Raw genomic sequence first — 19,641 nt, forward strand, 5'->3', positions numbered from 1 at the left:
TGAAATGCTTTCAATGGCTTTTGCACTGGATTTGCGTGAGTGTGCAAATAATGGAGGTCCTTCTCTTTCTCCTCTGTGGAACGTTCTCAGATCATGTCGAAATTACTTGTGAAATACAACATTTTAGGTGGATGCTTAAGAACTGCATCCCAGTGGGTAGATTAAACTGGCCTCATGACATCACTACCTAACAAACTCAAGTAGCTACTAAAAAAAAAAAAAAAAAAAAAAAACTCATTACACATCATGCTTGACTCTGGGAGCAGATCAGGTTCTACAAATACCTTATGTTCACATAATTATTAACCCATAACTGACCCATGCTTGCAATGATGCTGTGGACAGGCAGACGTGTGAGTCCGTGGTAGATGGTTTGTGGGACGCCTCTGGAGCTGTCCCCGGAGCCCCTGGTGGGTTCTCTGTGGCCCCGCACGAAGGCTGAGTTCTCCTCTTTGGAGATGTTGATGTAGAAGCAGATGTCTGAAGCGCCCATTATATGGCACGGCCCAGGGTTCAACAGGATGTTGGCCGTGTCTAGTCTCCGTACTGCAATAAGGCACACGCCGTATCTGTCAATACACACAACAAACAAAAACCACATACTGAGGCTTGTGGACATTGTGCATGAATTGAGAATTAATATTGAGACGAAACTCCTTGCTGTTATTAAAGTAACAAAATAGGGCTAATTACTTCTGCCAAGCCTTCTATCAATCCATTATTTATACAGCAGACATTATCCTGTATGAAGTTGCAGGGGCCTGAAGCGCATCCCATGTTACTATACAGGGTACACCATGTAGGGGTGTTGAGCAATTGCAACGCTCAAGCAAACACACATACACATACACAAACACACCTAATTGGAAGCACCGATTAGCCCACCGGCATGGTTTTGCACTGTTGCAGGTAACTGAAGTACTCAGTGGAAAGTACAGGTAGATGATGCAAACTCCATGCACACAGACTGGTGCAAGATTCGAACCCTCAACCCCTGGTCACCTGCTCAGTTTTTATACACCATATTTGCCTATCCTTTCAAAAGGGGCCATGAGAAAGGCCTGGGTTCGATTCCCAGCCAGTGCCCAAACCCCCAGCCACTGGATGCAGTGCCGGTCCCAAGCCCGGTAAGGGGTTGCGTCAGGAAGGGCACCTGGCGTAAAACCTGTGCCAAGCAGTTGTGTGGACTGGATATTCCACTGTGGTGACCCCTTGCTGGGAGCAGCCGAAAGACTAACAACAACATTTGCCTCTCCTTTCAAACCACAGTGCTTCTTGAATTCTCAATTCTGATCGGTCAGACAGTGTTAAATCATTGTCCTTGACAGTAGTGTGGCTGCATACATATTCTGGACAGAGAAAGTAACCCTTTGTGGTGTTCTTGGTAACTTATTATCTTCATAAGAAAATATATATAGTATAATAAATATATAGTATAAGACTGTAGCTATACAACATTTTATACAGTAACCAAACAAACAACAAAAATAAAAAATAAACATATAAATATGAGTACAACAAAAGGACAAAGAGAAAAGTGTTAGATTTAAATCCGAAGTTATGACTGATAATTCCTATCACATATAGGAATGACGAAGTTTGTTTTGTTTTATCCCCCAATAGCACCCGACACACGGGTGACAGATGTTTGCCCAGCTGTTCCATAACTGCCTTCACTATTAACTGTGATGGGAAAAAAACAGCAATTTTGTAGATGAGGTACTGGTTAAAAGCAATGCAGAGCAAATTGGGCATTGCAAAACAACATTATAGGATCTCTAGAAAAAGAAAGAGAACCCCTGGAGGAGTGTAACACCACAGCAGCTTATGACAAAAATCAGTAGAACTCTGAAGAAAAACAGAAAAAAATCAATACAATCCTTTAATCACCACTAGGGATGAAGCAAGGGGTCGTGAATGGATGCAAAAACATTTTTTGTGTTTCAAAAATCTGAATAAAAAGATGACTGATACTCACTCTGAGTAAGTAAGTGTACTGTATATGCATGTCTATGCAGTGTGTGTAAATGTGTGTGTATATACACAGCTCACTTCTTGTGTGCATGGAATGAAGCAAAGGTGAAGCTCTTGCCCTGGTACTCCCCGAAAAACTTGCTCTCTTCCAGCCGGATGTGGTGCACCTCATTGGCCGAGCAGCGGCGATACGTGCGTTGCCATTGGTCAGCTGAGTTTGCTCCGCCCTCCCTGTGGAACACATTAAAAGCCTTTGTTTGGTCACAATATGAAATATTTAACACAGTTTAAAATACGCTTTACAAAACATACAGCACAATAGAATCCTAATATTAAAATATTTCACTTTAATAGTTGACCTTTAACTTGACCTTTTATAAACCTTTACAAGGCAGCAGATGGAAATAAAGGCAAAAAAAAAAAAAAAAATAGGAAATGCACATTGGCAAAATCAGCCAACTCATAATATCCAATTAAGTGAACAAAAATGGTACGATACTGCCAACGAAAAAAAAAAAGTTTTTTTTTTTCAGAAGATCCTGGATCCTGGAGATTGCTGAAATGACTGAAATCAGGTTAAAACGGTACAGTACATTATAAAAAGGAGTGGATAGAGTTGCATTAAAAAAAATCAACAGTAGAAAAGAGTTTAATAGTGAAGGTACTGTAAAAGCATTTCCATACACAAACAGTGTGATGAGTATTGGGACTAAACAGGGAAAATGTGCTTAGGAAAACCACTTGTTAGTAAGACTGTTAAAAATAAAAGGCTTTATTTTGCTAGGGAGATTAAAGATTGGACTTTGTAGCAACGGAAAAAGGTCATGTGTTCAGATTGCAGAGCGATGGGCATGTCAGGTTAAGAAGAAAGCGATGCGCGCATCATGCATAGTGCTGACTGTACAAGTCCCTGGTGACAGTGTTATTGATCTGGGGTTTCTTCAGTTGCTCAGACCTTGACTCAGTAATGTTATGTGGCAATACAATGAAGTCAGCTTTTGACCTCAGCTGTATATTGAATGAACAGGTTATCACATCTATGTTTTTATTCTTCCCTGATGGCACAGGACTCAAATTGTAAAAAAATGGTTCTAAGAGCATGAGGAATCATATTTGCACATGAACGGCCACCATGTTGTGTGCCTGAATGAAATATTAGACGATGTAGCTTTTTTTTTTTAAGCCAGGTAGTGTATTTTTTACTGTTCCAGTAGTAATAACTCAAAATGTTCATTATGTTACTGTATGTCCTATGTATTTAGTGCATGTATGGTAGTTTATAGGAAGAAATGTAGAAAGTACTGTACAAAACGTAAAAGAAAGTTAGTATTAGTAAAAGGTTTAAAAATAGTTAAATTCTCTACAGTTGGAAAGTTTTAAGAAAAACATGCTCAGGACAATGTATTGATGTTTGAACAATTAGTGTTCTGCACAGTTTCTAGTTCGTCCCAGATATCCATGTTTATTTCTCTTAGTACCCTGATAAGTAAAGCAATTTTTAACAGACACTTGAGAAGATAAATAATGACATAATGGAGAATCACTGATTTGGAAAAGTGTGGAAAAGTGTGATTAGAATAGAAATCTGAAGGTTTGGAAAACATCCAGCATCTGCGCATAAAGCATTACAGGTTACGGGCTGTAACAGTTTTAATAATATCCAGCGCTCTTTAGACAATTTAATATCACAGAGAATCAAATCTTGCTGATGTATTTTAATGTGACTTTAATATGCATCACAAAAGTCTGGCCTTGATGGACCTAATGGACTTCCTGCACTAATATGAGGCTTTTGTAATTATCCAGGCAAAAGTGGCAAATATTTCATTATGATACAGAAGTGTAATTAATTAAATGCTGAAAATCTTGAATGGAGTATGAGTGGACTCTTGGAAACCATTAAATCCTAATAGAATTTTTTTAATTGGCTTCACTAAATGGCGATTCTTACTAAGCTGGGAAGTACACCGATCAGCTATAAAATTACCACCACAAAACATTAACATGGATAAGCAATAATACACCAGTAAACTGGTGACAGGATCATGGGCACCCAAGGCTCACCTACAGTATGCCCACAGGCACCAAAGGCCAGACCACAGCATACCCCAGAGGTCTTGTGAGTCATGCGCAGAGGGGCCAGAGCTGCCCAGGTTGTGAATCTACACAATACTGGGTTTAATGTTTTGTGTTGTAATGTTATGGCTGATCAGTGTAGTTTTTGTCAGGTTACGGACCTGGTAAGAGTCTGAAAGGCTCCTCCTCTCTGCTTGAAGGTTTCTGAAGGTGGTGTTCTGAAAATAAAACACATACAGTGATCACTTTTGTGTGTATGTGTGTATGTGTGTGTGTGTGGAGGTGGAGGTATGTTTTTATCCCTCTGAGTGCACATACTATCTGTGTTCAATGTCCTTTTGAGCACCACGTCCTTACAAAAATACTGTACAGCTAATATACTGTAGTTCCTTTTGATTAGGGCGATAAAGGCCAGAGTAAAACTTATTTATTTCCTTATTTTTGGGGAAGCGTTTTATGACAGAACTAAAGACAGTACTTAAGTACCAGGAAAAACCATCACAGTGCACCACACACTCATACCTAGGACAATTTGAGTCACGAATGTTCATGTTTTCACAAGCTGGGAGAGCTTAGAAAAAACCCACACATGCAATAAAACTTACCTGAGCTCAGCATTGAACCAGGGAACCTGAAGCTATAAGGCAGCAAGACGACTTTCTGTGCCACTCTTAGGGTTGCTACCTGTCCTGGTTTTCCAGACAATACATTGCATTTCCCAGAACAAGGGATTTTTTTTATACGGCTGATTTTATACACCTATACACCACATCTTAACTACAGTATCACACGAGCACTCTAGAATTGTACGCCAGTTACAATAAATGAAACAATATATACTTCAGGACGTTTTCATTTATCTGTGTTTAACATCTATCTGTTAGTCACTACTTTGGCTAGTAGCTAACAATATCAACTTTGAAAATACACATGCATTTGTTCAACCGTATAAAAGATTGAAACGGGAGGTGATTCGGAGAAGGAGGACGGTGGGATAACTGAGGATAGTTCCACTTAGTATTCATGAAAGGGGCTTCGGACTGCAATGATGCAAACAGTTTTGCTTTGATGGTTTGAGACTGCAATCGCTCAAATAGTCTTAGGAATGGAATTTCTACAAACAATTTTGGATACCTGAGTCTCCTTCGTGAACAGCTCAACAAAGTGGACTTGACATTAAATGAAACACATTTACTCTTATTCAGGTGCAGTTCAAATATAGCACACAGTTATAGAGGGGATTTATTTATGGTCACACTGTCAGGTATCACATGGATGAGGATGTGTTCCTGTTTGAGTCTGGATCTTCTTAAGGTTTCTTCCTGATGTTGTCTCAGGGAGTTTTTCCTTCAGCATAGTTATTTCCAGCATCCTCATCAGGGCCGAGCTGATAAAGCTATAAATGCATTTTTTCGATTTCTATTTTATTTCTTTAAGGTGCTTTGTGACAATGTCCATTCTTAAAAGTGGTATAGAAATAAAATTAGATTAAATGGAGTATGAGCTTTGTCAAGAAGTAGACGAAACATGTTCTTTCCTTTTCATTTAAAATTCGGTACTGTGTAAGGGTTCTTGACTTAGGGTCTCTTGCCTGTCATGCGAACGACCCTGGTTCGATTCCCAGCCAATGCCCAAACCCCAGCTATTGGATGAGGGACCAGTGCTGATCCTGAGCCTGGATAAAACCTGAGGGTTGCATCAGAAAGGGCATCCGGCGTGCCACGTTGTTGTGCGGATCGAATGGTTTCCTGTGGCGACCCCTCAACGCTAGCAACCGAAAGACTGACAACAAAACTGTGTAATTTCTTTATATTTAGTTTCCAAAGAGCCAGACTTTCTTGTATTTTTTTATGTAGTCTTGAGGGAAAGTTCTCCAGTCCCTGTTCCTGCAGTTATTTTTGTTTGTACAGCCACACAGTGACCTATGAATTATTCAAGCATAAAAACTATCTAACTTAAGGCATGAACCTTTTTGACCACCACAGGCTCTATACTGAAGCTTTAAAACACACTGCTCCTTGTCTTTGAAATTCTCCTCCAGAAATCATCTGTAACACAGTCATCTTAAGACCCTTCTATACACAATACACTAAATTGTATATATCACTTTATTGTCTGTTTGTAGGTAATAACCTTGTCAAGTGTATTATCTAATATTGCTTTACTGTTGTTTATTACTTAATTTCTTTTATTATTTATTGCTTGTTTAAATTATTATTAATAATAAATTTGCTATGCCTGAATTGACATCTCACAGCATGGACCCTGGCCACAGCTATATTTAAAATAAAACCCCATAAAGCCCTTGGTAAGCCATACGGTATGGAGTGTCAGTCTTTTTATCTGTCAGTTACAAGTGAACACATTAGCAAGTGAAACACCTGAATTAGATTTCTTTTTCTTTATACGGCACTTTAAGCAGTAGGCATGATTGCAAAGCAGTTTTATAGAAACCTGGATGTAGATTTAGTTTTCTAATGAGCAAGTCTGAGCCAACAATAATCAAGAAAACCTCTCTAAGATGACATGAGAAAGAAACCTCAAGAGGAGCCAGATGTATAGCCCTAATTATCTAATAATTAGTTAGTTACTCAGTCAGTTAGTTAGTTAGTTACTGAAATGTGTGTGTTTGTGTGTGTGTGTGTGTGTGTGTTTGTATGTGTACTCACTGTCCTCTGGAGGAATGAATCAGTAGGGTAATCAGAGTGGACGTGCCCGGACACACACAGTTTAGGGCGAGCATGGCATACTTAAACTCCTCTTCACACACCACATGATCTGTAAAGAACAAAAATAAGCATATTTAACACAGGAGGAAATAATACTTAGCGCTTTTTTCTCTCGCCAGAAACAGTCAGAATGATGACAAGAGCATCCGATTCATAATTATGTCGAATAAACACAAAGACGATAATCAATAAAACAACTAAAATAAATATAAATTACGCTAATTTGGTGTGAGAACAAAAATGAACGCTGTTATTGAAAAAAATAAAAAATTAATATAATGATTACATCATGTATAACTTATGCATTAATATTGGAACACTTCATTCTTAAAACATACTTTTCCACAAGTTGGCCATTATAGATTATGAAGGAGAGAACAAAAGAAAAATGGACACAATATATACTTATATACAAAATGGGTCCGGGTTCGCTTCCCGAGCAGGCTTGATTCCCGTCTTTGTGTGCATGGAGTTTACATGTTCTCCCTGTGCTTAATGGGTTTCCTTTGGGTACTCCGGCTTCCTCCCACAGTGCAAAGACCTACAGATTAGGCTAATTAGCATTCCCAAATTGCCTGTGGTGTGTGAATGATTGTGTGTATGTGTGTGTCCTGCGAGGGATTGGCATCCTGTCCAGGGTGTACCCTGCCTCATGCCCTAATTCTCCTGGAATAGGCACCGCCCCCCTCCCCACCCCCATGTCCCTAAATACAGGAAAAAGCGTTATAGATGAAGAGTGAGTTGAATAATTAAAAAAAAAGGAAATTACATTTTAAACACTTGGTCATTAGAATGTCATTAAGGTTCTCGATGGATGTGATGTAATAATATTTGGAGTTTTTGCTAATTTTATGCTAGAATATTTAAGCAGGTCAATTAAGTAAGAGCAGAATGCCACCAGTCATCAAAGAAACCTTCTTGAAGATGAACTGTGGTTTAAGATAGTTTATACAAATTTCTTTGGCGTGATTGCAGTCAAAATTATTTACACAGCTATAAGTAGGATGTAATTGCACAATAAAGGGGATGTTTTGTGTTTTAAATGCTTTTCTTTTCTCTCCAGCTCCGGTACGAAAAGCAGAGTGTGATCTAAAAGTCTCGGCTCTTATCTGCCATTAAGGCTGGCTGCAAATCTGACCTTGGCCCTGCCTCTCACTTCAGTGCCTTTGATGACTATGCTCGAAAACCAGTCTGCACCCACACACACATATGCAAACACACACCAGCAGGCTATTTCCTTCATCATTATTTACACAATGAGAGAGAGATATAAAGACTGAAAAAACAACAGTGGCAGATAAAGAGAGAGAAGAAGGTGTTTATAAACACATATATCTTAATACATTGTTGTCGTGTCAATTAAAGAAAATTGTCTAGAAGCTATAAAAAGCTGACAAAACAGCTGCACCGCTAATTACTCAAGCAGCATGTTGGCTTCGCCGGCAGTTCAGCTGTAACGAGCAAATATTTACAACCTTTCCTAATTACAGTCACATCCATACTAGGCCGCTTGCAAAACACAGGAACACTGCCTTTTTGTTTGGTCCCAGGCTTTCAAAATTCTGACCTCAAGCGATTCTTTTCATCACGAAAGCAAAACAATGACTATGTTTTTCTGTAAAGCGGGCTGAACTCCACCGAGCCGTTAATGCTGTGAGCACCTACTGCTTTTTTTTTTTTTTTTTTGCTTATCATAGTCAAGTACATTTTTATTGTGAAGCAAATTTCACAGAGCCTCAAGACACGTTACATAATAATACAAAAGCAGCAATAATAGTGCTCATAAAAGACTGATAACAAGAGAGAAAAGAAGCACAATTGGATGGAAATGGGATGAACGGAAATAGTCACAAAAATGGAGATTGCCAAAGTGAAAGGGCTAAGCAGTGCATTTATAAAAGTTAAACTATGGATTGTGAGATTCATTTAAAATATTTAAATGATCACAGTCAAATGTGAATGTGAAAGAAAACATCATTCAGATTTCAGGATGTGTCATGACAAAGTTATTGAGAATAATCCTGTTTCACACTAAGCTTTGTGAATTTTAAAAAGTGAATATTTGATGTCTGTTTTCATCTTTTCATCCACACTAAAATGCTATTTTTTTCCCTCACAGATTTTCTTCCTAATTTAGTCATATCCAATTCCAGTCCTCCCAGTCAATGGTTGTCCCCCCCATTATGCCTATTACGATCATTCAGTCGGGAGGGTCGAAGACTATCATGTGTTTCCTCAGAACCACATGATGCCAACTGACGGCGCCTTTTCTGCTCGCTCACGCACCGTTGGGGGTGGCGTAACACACTCGATGGACAGCGCTATTTGCCCCTTCTGCTTGCATGAGCTCAGAGATGTCCCTGATTGGCAGTAGAGCTGTGATTAATGTGGGAGTATTAAATGCCTTCCAATCCACCCCGCTGAGAGAGTTCGGCCAATTTGCTCACTTTAGGCCCCTGGCTGCGAGAGGCTACAGCATCACCCGGGGATCAAACCAGCAATCTCTGGATAACAGGGCAAACACTTTACCAATGATACACTCAAGGGCCGCAAACACAGCTTTTTTGATTAATTTCTTCAAACTATCGCAATCTGGGTGGCACAGTGGTTTAGTGATTAGCATTGACGCCTTGCACCTCCAGGGTTTGATTCCCGGCCAGGCTCGATTCCTGTCTCTGTGTGCATAGAGTTTGCACATTCTTCTTGTGCTTGGTTTCCTCCCACAGTCCAAAGATATGCAGTTTAGGCTAATAGCAATTCTCAAATTGCCCATAGTGAAAATTTCAGTAAAGACTGTATATCGTTGTCAAATGACAAGCACTTCAAGGGTATCAGTTGTTTGATCTTGCAGGATGTCTAGTGGCATAAATAACATAAAAGTTGAAATGCTGTTTGATTGGATTTAATTTTAATGTTGTGTAGAGCTCAACAAATCATTTGTGCATCAGTCAATGCATTACAAAGCAGTTTCCCGCATTCCTTTCCACACATCTTCAATATGCTCCTCAATTTTTTTCTCCAGCTCCCCTCATCTGCTCTATCCTCTCTCTTCCAAAATGCGTTCAAAGCCACATTTTGATAATTGATTTTCATTGTGAATGGCTCCAAAACATCTGTTCGTATTTCTCTTGCCTTTAAGACAGATTTGGGTGAGAAAAGAAGAAAGGACACTAGATGCCAAGTGGTATTATTTTATCTCCAAAATTATTGTCTTGTTTATAGACAGATGTCTCCGTGTCTCTGTTAAAATGGCCTTCAAGCCCCCAAGCCAGACTAACTGCAAAGTGGAACACTCCACCACAACAACAACATAGTGGCAGTTATTGATATTTATTAATGCTACTAGATTTGGCAAACTATCGTCTGACCTGAGACTGATTGTTCTTACTACTTGAAGGGATGCTCAAATAAACTAAGATGAAGGAATGACATCTGCTCCAAGTAGACTCTTAACTGGAGTTCCACAAGGCTCAGTGCTTGGTCCTGTTCATCTTTCACTATATCTGATTCTCTCAGTGAGATATTTTCCAGACATGGTGTTTCCAACAGCTGATGACACACAACTCATTCTCTCATTTCCCCTCTAGATCCTCATAACTCTTCCCAGATTTAGAATGTTTTGAGGACATCACCACAAAGATGGCTGTTAATTACCAGAAGAGAAATCCTAGCCATCTGCTTTGTAAACCCTGGAAATGTGTCCCAAAGTCAGGATCTTCTAGATCTAAGTCAGGTCGTTCTCCTGGTCGAGTCCTGGATCACTCTATTTGTCAATGCCAGAGATTTTGGTTAGTACTATCGCCTTGCACCTCCAGGGTCCGGGTTCGATTCCCGGCCACGCTTGATTCCCATCTCTGTGTGCATGGAGTTTGCAACCCATGCTTGGTGGGTTTCCTCTGGGTACTCTGGTTTCCTCACACAGTCCAAAGACAGGTTAGGTTGCTTGGTGGTATTGAGTTGCCCGTAGTGTGTAAGTGTATGTGTGTGTACCCTGCGATGGATTGGCACCCTGTCCAGGGTGTGCCATGCCTCGTGTCCTAAGCCTCCTGGGATAGGCTCCAGGCCCCCGCGATCCTGAATACAAGATAAAGCGGTATAGAAGATGAGTGAGTGAGTAAGTATTTGACAATTCTCCTCCACACCAGTGCTTGTTTAGTCCCTCATCACCTCAAGAGTGGACTGCAATAAATTTGGCAGCTCATTATCCCTGGAACACTATCTGATCCTTGCAGCTGAATCAGAAACCCATTGTTTTCAACATTGCATGGTTCTCTCAAATTATTTTTACTCTACACTGTTCCATTTCACTGGATCCCGCTAGGTTTTCAGATCAGATTTATCAAACTGATGCTTACCTAGAAAACCTACAAAAATGTGATCCCACACATACCTGAAGGCTATACCTGAAAACGACAACAAGCACACATCAACTTGACCTACCGTCTCAAGAGGATCTGCATCAAAGAGTCTCCATTGGTGGTAAAATAAACTATTCCTGGCTGTCTGAATTGCTGAGTCAAGATCAATTTTGATTCACTAAACATTAAGGCACTGAAGCTAGCACTAATACTGCACCTAAAAAAACCCTGACTTATGCTCTGTTTGTCCTACTTTAGTGACTCCTCTCTAATAGGGCTTTTATAAGTGCACACCATGGTCCCATAAAGAGTGATTGCAGAACTGTAAAACGGCGCTGGAGCTCTGGGGGGCCGTCTGCTTTGTGCCAGATAACCAGAATCCTCACTAAAGACTCTCAGACAGGAGGTGTTGGATAATAGAGGGGTAATAAATTAGACTTTCTCTACAGAAAAGTCATGGGAAGAGAATTTATCAGGTGTGACCTTTCTCTCAAATGTATTTCATAAACATTTACGGTACTGTCCTGAGCCCCACTCATTTCTTCGTATAAAATGAAAATAAATGCTGTAAATTAAATTATGATTAAATTAAACAAATGTTTAGCTGTGACAAGTGCTTAAAGATTAAAAAATTGCTTTTTTAATGGAACAACCCAAGCAGCAACCTCATTTCCCTTCTGGTCTACTCCATTTAGTCAGCATTCAGCATCAGCAATATACCAATCATCTGATAAGACTTAGCAATAAATCGGGTCAATCTAATTGGACATGGTGAGCGTGTGGTCATAGATGCATTGAGAACCTAATAGGAATGTGGCTAGGAAGTAGTATTTTTACTATTTTTTTTATTTTTAGGATGCTGTGGTAACTTAATGGGGTTTTTCAGATTGTAACAGGGGCATAAGTCACTCTAAATAACAATGTCTATTAAATCCTATACATGTTAATGTAAATCTGTAGTTTAGTCTAAGAAACACTGTAAAGTGTACCTCCAGTCCGCACTGCAAGACTGACTCCAGTCCCTTGAGCAAGAACATAAGCAGAACATGTGCAGAACATCTGTTGAATACTGAGCTGTCTAAAATAATGTAGGTTCATATTTTTTAATACGAGTCCCGTCTACAGTCTGAGTATTGGTTCATTCATGGAGCCAAAATACCATGCGCCAAATGTCTTAAATATTCCTGAAGAAATTAGGTAACTTAATAAATCGCAAATTAATTCTGTGATACATGCTTTTTTGCCTGCAGCTCCAACATCTTTCAGTCAACCAACCCAGAACCACATTTCCAGTTGCGAGATGATTAAAAGTATTAAATGAAATATTAAATGCTCATTGTCTTTAAAGAATAAGGTGTCCCGTGGATTGCAATAGAATTTTATACAATACTGAACTAAATTACAACATTCATTCAGACCTAGCATAATTCAAATACTGTTTGTCTGTTTGAGATTTCAGCCGGTCATGCTGTATAGTATTGTACTTGGCTGTATTGGTCGCAGCCATGAAGCAGCACATTCAAGGTTTTCTAGTGTCGCTTGTAATAAAAGAGAAGAGAGATGAATGGGTAACAACAGAACAAGGGAAAATAGATGTCTAGGATCTGCAGTTAAACATGGCTTTAATCTCTAAAGTCAGAAAAACATCATCCTGCGTTTGGAAGCTCCACGTCGATATTTAGTGTGTGGATTTGGCAGTAATATTGGCTCATTAAAGCTTGGTGGCCTCGCAGCGAAGTCAGAGGCGCGCAAGGAAAACGGAACGAGTCGCAAAATGACAGAGCCATGAAACTCTTTTGCTTTCTGCCAAAATGTTTGGTGGTTTAAAAATTCTTATTTTTTAAAAAACTAAACATTATTTCCTATAACAGGTTTCAATTCTTATTTTAATTCATCTAATACATTACCGTTTCCATACCAACCACCGGTCTACAAAATCAAAGTGCGATAATCATCAGAATTCTTTATAAACAGCTGTTTTTCAGTAAGTAAATATTTATGTGACATTTCTGACTGTCAGTGCCTTTTTGTAACCATGAGGAAACTTTTCACTATTGGAAAGTCTTCAGGTTCATGCTGTTGCTGTTTATGCTGTGACAGTTTACATAGTTATAGTATGCAGAAAATGTACAAGGTTCTCCCTAATTTAGTGTCCAATTCCCACCCGTCATCTAAGGACACTCCCACATCAGCTCACAGATGCCCAGGATTGTCTAGTGTTGTTGCAATTGATGTGGGAGCGCAAGTGTGTCATCCCTCCTACCTAAGAGAGTGTGTCCAATCTGCTCACTCTAGCCCCCTAGCTACAGAGACCTGAAAATCACCCAGCAAACTTTGACTTTTTGCAAAAATGTTTAAGCATCTAGACAAACTCTGATAAGAAATAGTTTAAAGTGGTACATGATGTTGACCAGCTTGTGCAAGGTAAATCTGTTCAAAACACACCATCAACCTTAGGTTTGACAGGAATATCAAGCTACATTTATGAACCAAAAACCATCAGAAGCTCCGTATAATTGCAGTTTGATTTAAAGCATTCCATTTAGAAATTCCAACTTATCTGTTTACATGAAAACCGATCTGATAAGTTAAATGTGTAAGTGTGCTTACACGATCGAGGCATTTAATCAGAGTATACTGTACTTTTTCTCCAACTTTGAGATTATGTCTGAGTTAATACTGGTTACAAGTATTTACTCTTATCTGTGATTGGATAGATACTTTACTATGCATGAAATGGTGAGCCAATCAGAGATCATTCTTCAACGGCAACGAGGAGCAAATCTGAGAAAAAATAATCTTTTCCAAACAGAGCGAAATTATCGATAATGTGTTTACATGGCTAATATTTACCTATTGAACAGATTATTAAAGGTTTATACCTTTCTCTTTTCCATCGGGCGGATCCGGTCAACCTTTACCAATTAAGATGTTTGCATGATGCAGTTTTATTCCGATTTGGCTGTTATTCCCATAATTAGTGGATTAGTGTGTAAACACAACTTGTGACTTCCACCTTGATGCACGATTCGTCAGACAGAACACATATTTTTAGACATGAAGGAGAGGAAATGTGTTTGCTGCTATGACCATGCAGAGGCAGACTGGATATGGGTCTGTAATTTAGTTATTACTTCTGATCTGATTTTGTGCACAATTTTTCTAAAGTACATAAGTGCATTGGGTATGTGATTTTATAATGAAATGTACAACATTACGACCGGATGATTACTGGCCAGCACAGCAGGTCTGCAGTTTATACAGGATTAGCCTAAATAAAAAAAAAAGCAAACTTGTGTGAAAGCTGGAATTCAGTACCAGAAATATAGCGTTGTGTGAAAGACTCGATTCTGTCCTGCATTTGAAAAACACCATACAATACATGCTCTTACTTAATCAGTGGTCAAAAGGTTTTTTAAATTCTTTTCCTGATACCAATTCATGATTTATGTCAAGTCAAGTTCTGAGACTTTATAACTGGACACATGTCCAAACTATTGCATATACCACAATTAAAATTTTAGTTTTTTAAATTATTATTGATTTATATATTTATCTATTACAAGGTTATCAAGAGTGTCAAGTGTTATTACAAAAAGATAAATAAGTTTGTTACAAAGGGTGCAGTTATTTCTTTTTTTGAAACAAAATATGTAATTTGAGTAGGGGTGCCCAAACTTTTGCAAAGAGCATGAAAAGACATTACATGAAAGGAACATGTTAAATCACATGATATCCACAGGTGCAGAAGAAGTTTAGACAATAAAGTTTAATCAGAATTCTAAAAAATTATTATTTGTTATAATAATGAGAAAATCTGAGAAAATCTTAATTTTAAGGAAAACCATCAGAATTTTGAGATAAAAGTGAGAATTATGCGATTAAAGTCAGAATACAGAGAAAGTCAAACCTCACATATATTTTTATATGGTGACCCTAATCTTCATCTGTACTAAATTATACTAAAATATGATCGTACTTTCAAACACACAAGCACCAGATCCAGTGTGTAATAATAATAATAATAATAATAATAATAATAATAACACATTCAGGCATCAATACCTCACCACCTCAAAGTCATCATAGTGCTACTTATGTGAAAAATACAGAGCAACTCAATAATCTGTTTTCCCTGTAAAAGCGAGCGACTCGTGACTCACATGGTCTGTACACTAGCCTGTGTCTGTTTTGCTACACTGGGGACTCTTTGGATGTCTTTGGTCATCTTTTATGCCGGTTTTTCTTTTATTTCTGTGGAAAAAAGCAAAGCCTAAGGGTGCAGCAGTTTATTAAGAAGGACACACACATACTGTACACACCCACCCACACAAACACACACACACACACACACACACACACACACACACACACACACACACACACACACACACACACACACGCACATTGAGCCTGTGTTCAGAGCTAAAGGATAAGAGGACCTCCCTCTGTACATCCTGTTATTTCTGGCCTCTCCAGTTCACCTAATTGAGACTGACAGAGCCATTCGTTTTCTATTACAGCCAACATGCATTTATCATTTACCTCCACTGCACGATCGGGTTATCTGCTGCAGTGGCGAATAAACACAATTAATGAGACATAAAAACAACCAGCACAATGAAACACTGCCATTTTTTTTTACTCCCCAAGAGACACGCATGTAGTGCAGTTAAAGGTATAATCTTCAATAGGCACAAAAACATCCATGATAATAATAATAATAAAACCCAAAAAATGAATCCATGCCCAGACAAGGCACATAATTGTGTTTTTGAAAAAATTGGCTGATTTTGAAATAATAATAACCGTCCGGTTTGATTACAGACTGCTGGGGAAGAGTCTGTCACAATGCGAGGGTTTGAGAGGATTAGACATGCACTTCCAATCATGTCTTATGCTTAGCCAAGAAAACACACACACACACACACACACACACACACACACACACACACACACAATGTTCAAATTAGCACTTTTTAATTTCCCTTCATGTTATTGCTGCCCCGATGCCTCCCCTCTCTGTTAATCGGAATATTTCATTAAGCGGTGCGTCCTCTTCTCCTTCCCTCTTGTCTACGTTACTCCACTATTTCTATCCAATCCAATCCAATTCTTTTCTTATCTCATCCAATCCTACTAACCCAATTCTTTACCACTTGTATCCAATCCAATCCAATCTTATTCTACTGTATGTCTATTCTAGTCGTAACCTATACATTATTCCTGTCCTGATACATTCTCAATATCTTATCACGTTCCACTCCCCTATTCTCATCCAGTGCTATTTATTGCTCTATTCTATCATAATATCTCTCTCTTCTCTTATCGTTTGCTTACTCTATTCATCTATTTTCCATATATGTTTAGTCTTTTTCTTTTTTATTCTTATATTTCTTTCCTTTTCTTGTCGTTACCTATCCCATTATTACTTTCAAATTATAAAATTCAGTATTAACCATATATTATCATATTCATATCCTTTTATATAATTCATATTTGGCGAAAACACAGTATTGCGACTAACAAATTTTTTTATATCGTACATGTAATACAGAAAATGTGTGTGGCAAAAAAGCTAATTCTGAAATTTATGCAACATGGAAGTGACCAATCCCTAAAAAATTTTTTATTTTTATTTGCTAACTTCACATTATCTTAAACAGTTAACAATTATTGAGACACATAAAAAAATAAAAAGAACAATGCAATTTTTTTTTTACTCCGCAAGAGACACGCATGTAGTGCAGGTAACAGAATAACCTTCAAAAAGCACAAAACATTAATTATAATAATAATTATTATTATCATAATAATCATGATAAATCTAAAAAATGAATGCATGCCTAGACAAGGCAGATAATTATATTTTTGGAAAAATGACTAAGCATTAAAACTGGCTGATTTTGAAATAATAATAACAGTCCGGTTTGATTACAGACTGCTGGGGAAGAGTCTGTCACAATGCGAGGGTTTGAGAGGATTAGACATGCAAGTTGCTAACTTCAGCCATATTGGCGAGATGATTTTATATGTGCTTCAAAAATGGATTCAGCGTTATATGTACCATCTCGCTTCAAACAATAATTATTTAAAATGTAATTTATTCATACAGTATTTCTCTATCAATGTTAATACTAAAATTGGTTTAAGCGTCTAAAAGCATATGACCTGTAAAAACTGTTTTTGGTCATAAAGCTTAAAAAGAAAACAATCTGTAGTGTCTGTAACCATGTTAAATGCATGTTGCAATATCTTACCAAGTTGCATTTTGAAATAATATACTTTTTCAGGTTTATGTCTTTTCATGTGAAATTTAAACTGGCAAATTAAGATCACTGAAAGGGGCATGAAATTTTATTAAGCAAATGTGTTTCTTTTTATCTTAAAAAAAATAACAATGTGTATGCATATTTACGAAAATTAAGCATGGATCCGGAGAACCATAAAACATTAAGTATTATATTATAGTATTATTTGATTATCCTGCAGCACTTTTTCACCTAGGTGAGACACATTTTAGTACTAATATCATGTTTTGGCCAATTCCTTTATAATCACATTCTATCCTTAACTATAATTTTTTTTCTTTTCTATTCTTTCTTTTTTTATCTTAACCTTTTCCTTTCTGTCCTATCATTTCCTTTCCCTCCCTTTCATTCCCATTTCTTACCTTTCCTATTTTTTATTTTTATTCTATTCTTACCCCTCCCTGTACTTTGATTCCTCCTATCTTACTGTAACTTATCATTTCCCATCCTGTCCTTCTATTCTTTCCATCCCTTTCTATCATTTCATATACTATATTTCCATACAATATCCTATCTTCTTATTCTTACCCCTCCTAACCTGTCCTTTGCTTTCTTGTTCCATTTAATTTCATTTACTTAATCAATTCTTTTTAATTCAGTCCTAACCTGTCATTTCCTTTGCTTTCTTATCCTGTCCTTTCATGTACTATAATTTCATATGCTATCCTTTTTTCGATTCTTTCATTTCATAACCTGTTCCTTCTTTTTTATTCTTTTTTATATTTTTTTTATATTTTCTTTCCTTTACTATAATTTATTCCTTTCCCATTATTTTCTTTTCTTTCCTTCCACGTTGTTTCTTTGTTATTCCATCTCAAGCTATCCTATCCCACTCTATAACATCCCACACTATCATATTCTTTCTTTTCATTTCCTACCCTATTTTATCACTTCTTTTCCTTCATGTACATGTTATCTTCTGGCATGGTCACTTCTAATGTGCATACAAACAAGTACTGCAAAATAACAGGCACACTAAGAACAGGTTACAGACGATACATGCCTAAATTGTTCTATTATTGTTAATAAGCTGTTTATTTTATTAACACACTCTCGATTAAATATTATATAAATAGAAATAATCTAGTGTGAGCTGCTGGGGTCTCTCTCTCTCTCTATCTTCTGCTCTCTCTCTCTGTTTCACTCAGATGCAGCTTTTCATTTTTTTAACATCTGTCATTACAGTCGAGGTGACTGTGTGATCTCGGTCTCTGCTCTCCTCCCTGCAGACAGTAATTGCCCTCCTCCAATCCCTCTTCCACCAGACACCCTAATTAAATCGGCATGTTGTTCCCCTTCTTTGAACCGATCTGCCTATCGACATGACTGCATAGCACACAGAGCACGGAGAGCCCGCTGAGTCTTATGTACACAGGGGAAAAAAATAATCTATTGGGGCACAAAAGGCCCCAGGAGGCCTGCAAACCTCAGAATCTCTACAGGTAAGGGTGAAAATGTGGGCACGAGAGTAAGAGACTACTAAAACTCACTCACACGAGCGTCAGCCAGAAATTAAATCATATGTAGAGAGTCGAGTCGAGTCAAGTCTTCAGTGACAGTCATTAAATATGCCCACTCAGCCACTTAGACCAACTCATCTCGCCGGGGTCACCACAGAACACACTGACGACACAGAGCAAACACACCCAGATTGGTCAAAAACATTACATGAGAAAATATAAGGTTTCTTATCGATTATATGTGACGGAAATCGGAAATGTGTTATTAATAATACATTTAGTATCTCCTATTCACCTTTATTTTGTAGAAGCAGGCTAATAATCAGAGTTGAGCAAGTACGCAAATCCTGTACTTGAGTAAAAGAAGAGATATTCCAAGTAAAATATTACGTAGGTAAAAGTAGAAGTCCTAATAATAAGTTTAACAAATATTCCAGCATTTTAATAAAAATAAAGTACCGTATGATGACCACAGACCAAAAAAATCCATTTATCCCATCCATCCTGAGATCTCCACAGTGACATTGGAGACTCCTTCGATAAATGTTAAACATCTCCTTACAAAAACTTCACCGTACCAACATTAGGGCATGAACATAATCTTGTGAAACATCTTTAGACCAATCAGATTTGAGAAATCCACTGTGATCTGGTATACCCATTTATGAATGTTGTTTGCATGTTTATATGCATATAGAAGCTAATTGCAGTTAGGGAGATAAATAACAGGAAC

At 37.9% G+C, this 19,641-nt stretch overlaps 1 protein-coding gene across 2 annotated transcripts in view; it reads right to left on the bottom strand.

The window, feature by feature from the left end:
• Window positions 1–19,641, bottom strand: part of LOC128518256 (potassium channel subfamily T member 2) — a 110,776-nt gene that overhangs the window by 13,091 nt on the left and 78,044 nt on the right. The window contains exons 15-18 of one of the 2 annotated variants that reach the window (XM_053491265.1): window positions 6,720–6,828; window positions 4,212–4,268; window positions 2,053–2,205; window positions 319–569 (exon numbers count right to left, since the gene is read on the bottom strand). In XM_053491265.1, the coding sequence (XP_053347240.1) occupies window positions 319–569; window positions 2,053–2,205; window positions 4,212–4,268; window positions 6,720–6,828 (570 nt within the window). The remainder of the gene's footprint in view (window positions 1–318; window positions 570–2,052; window positions 2,206–4,211; window positions 4,269–6,719; window positions 6,829–19,641) is intronic. The other variant, XM_053491266.1, reaches the window with a different exon arrangement.

Source organism: Clarias gariepinus, chromosome 3 (genome assembly GCF_024256425.1).
Source record: "Clarias gariepinus isolate MV-2021 ecotype Netherlands chromosome 3, CGAR_prim_01v2, whole genome shotgun sequence".
Classification (NCBI taxonomy): Eukaryota; Metazoa; Chordata; class Actinopteri; order Siluriformes; family Clariidae; genus Clarias; species Clarias gariepinus.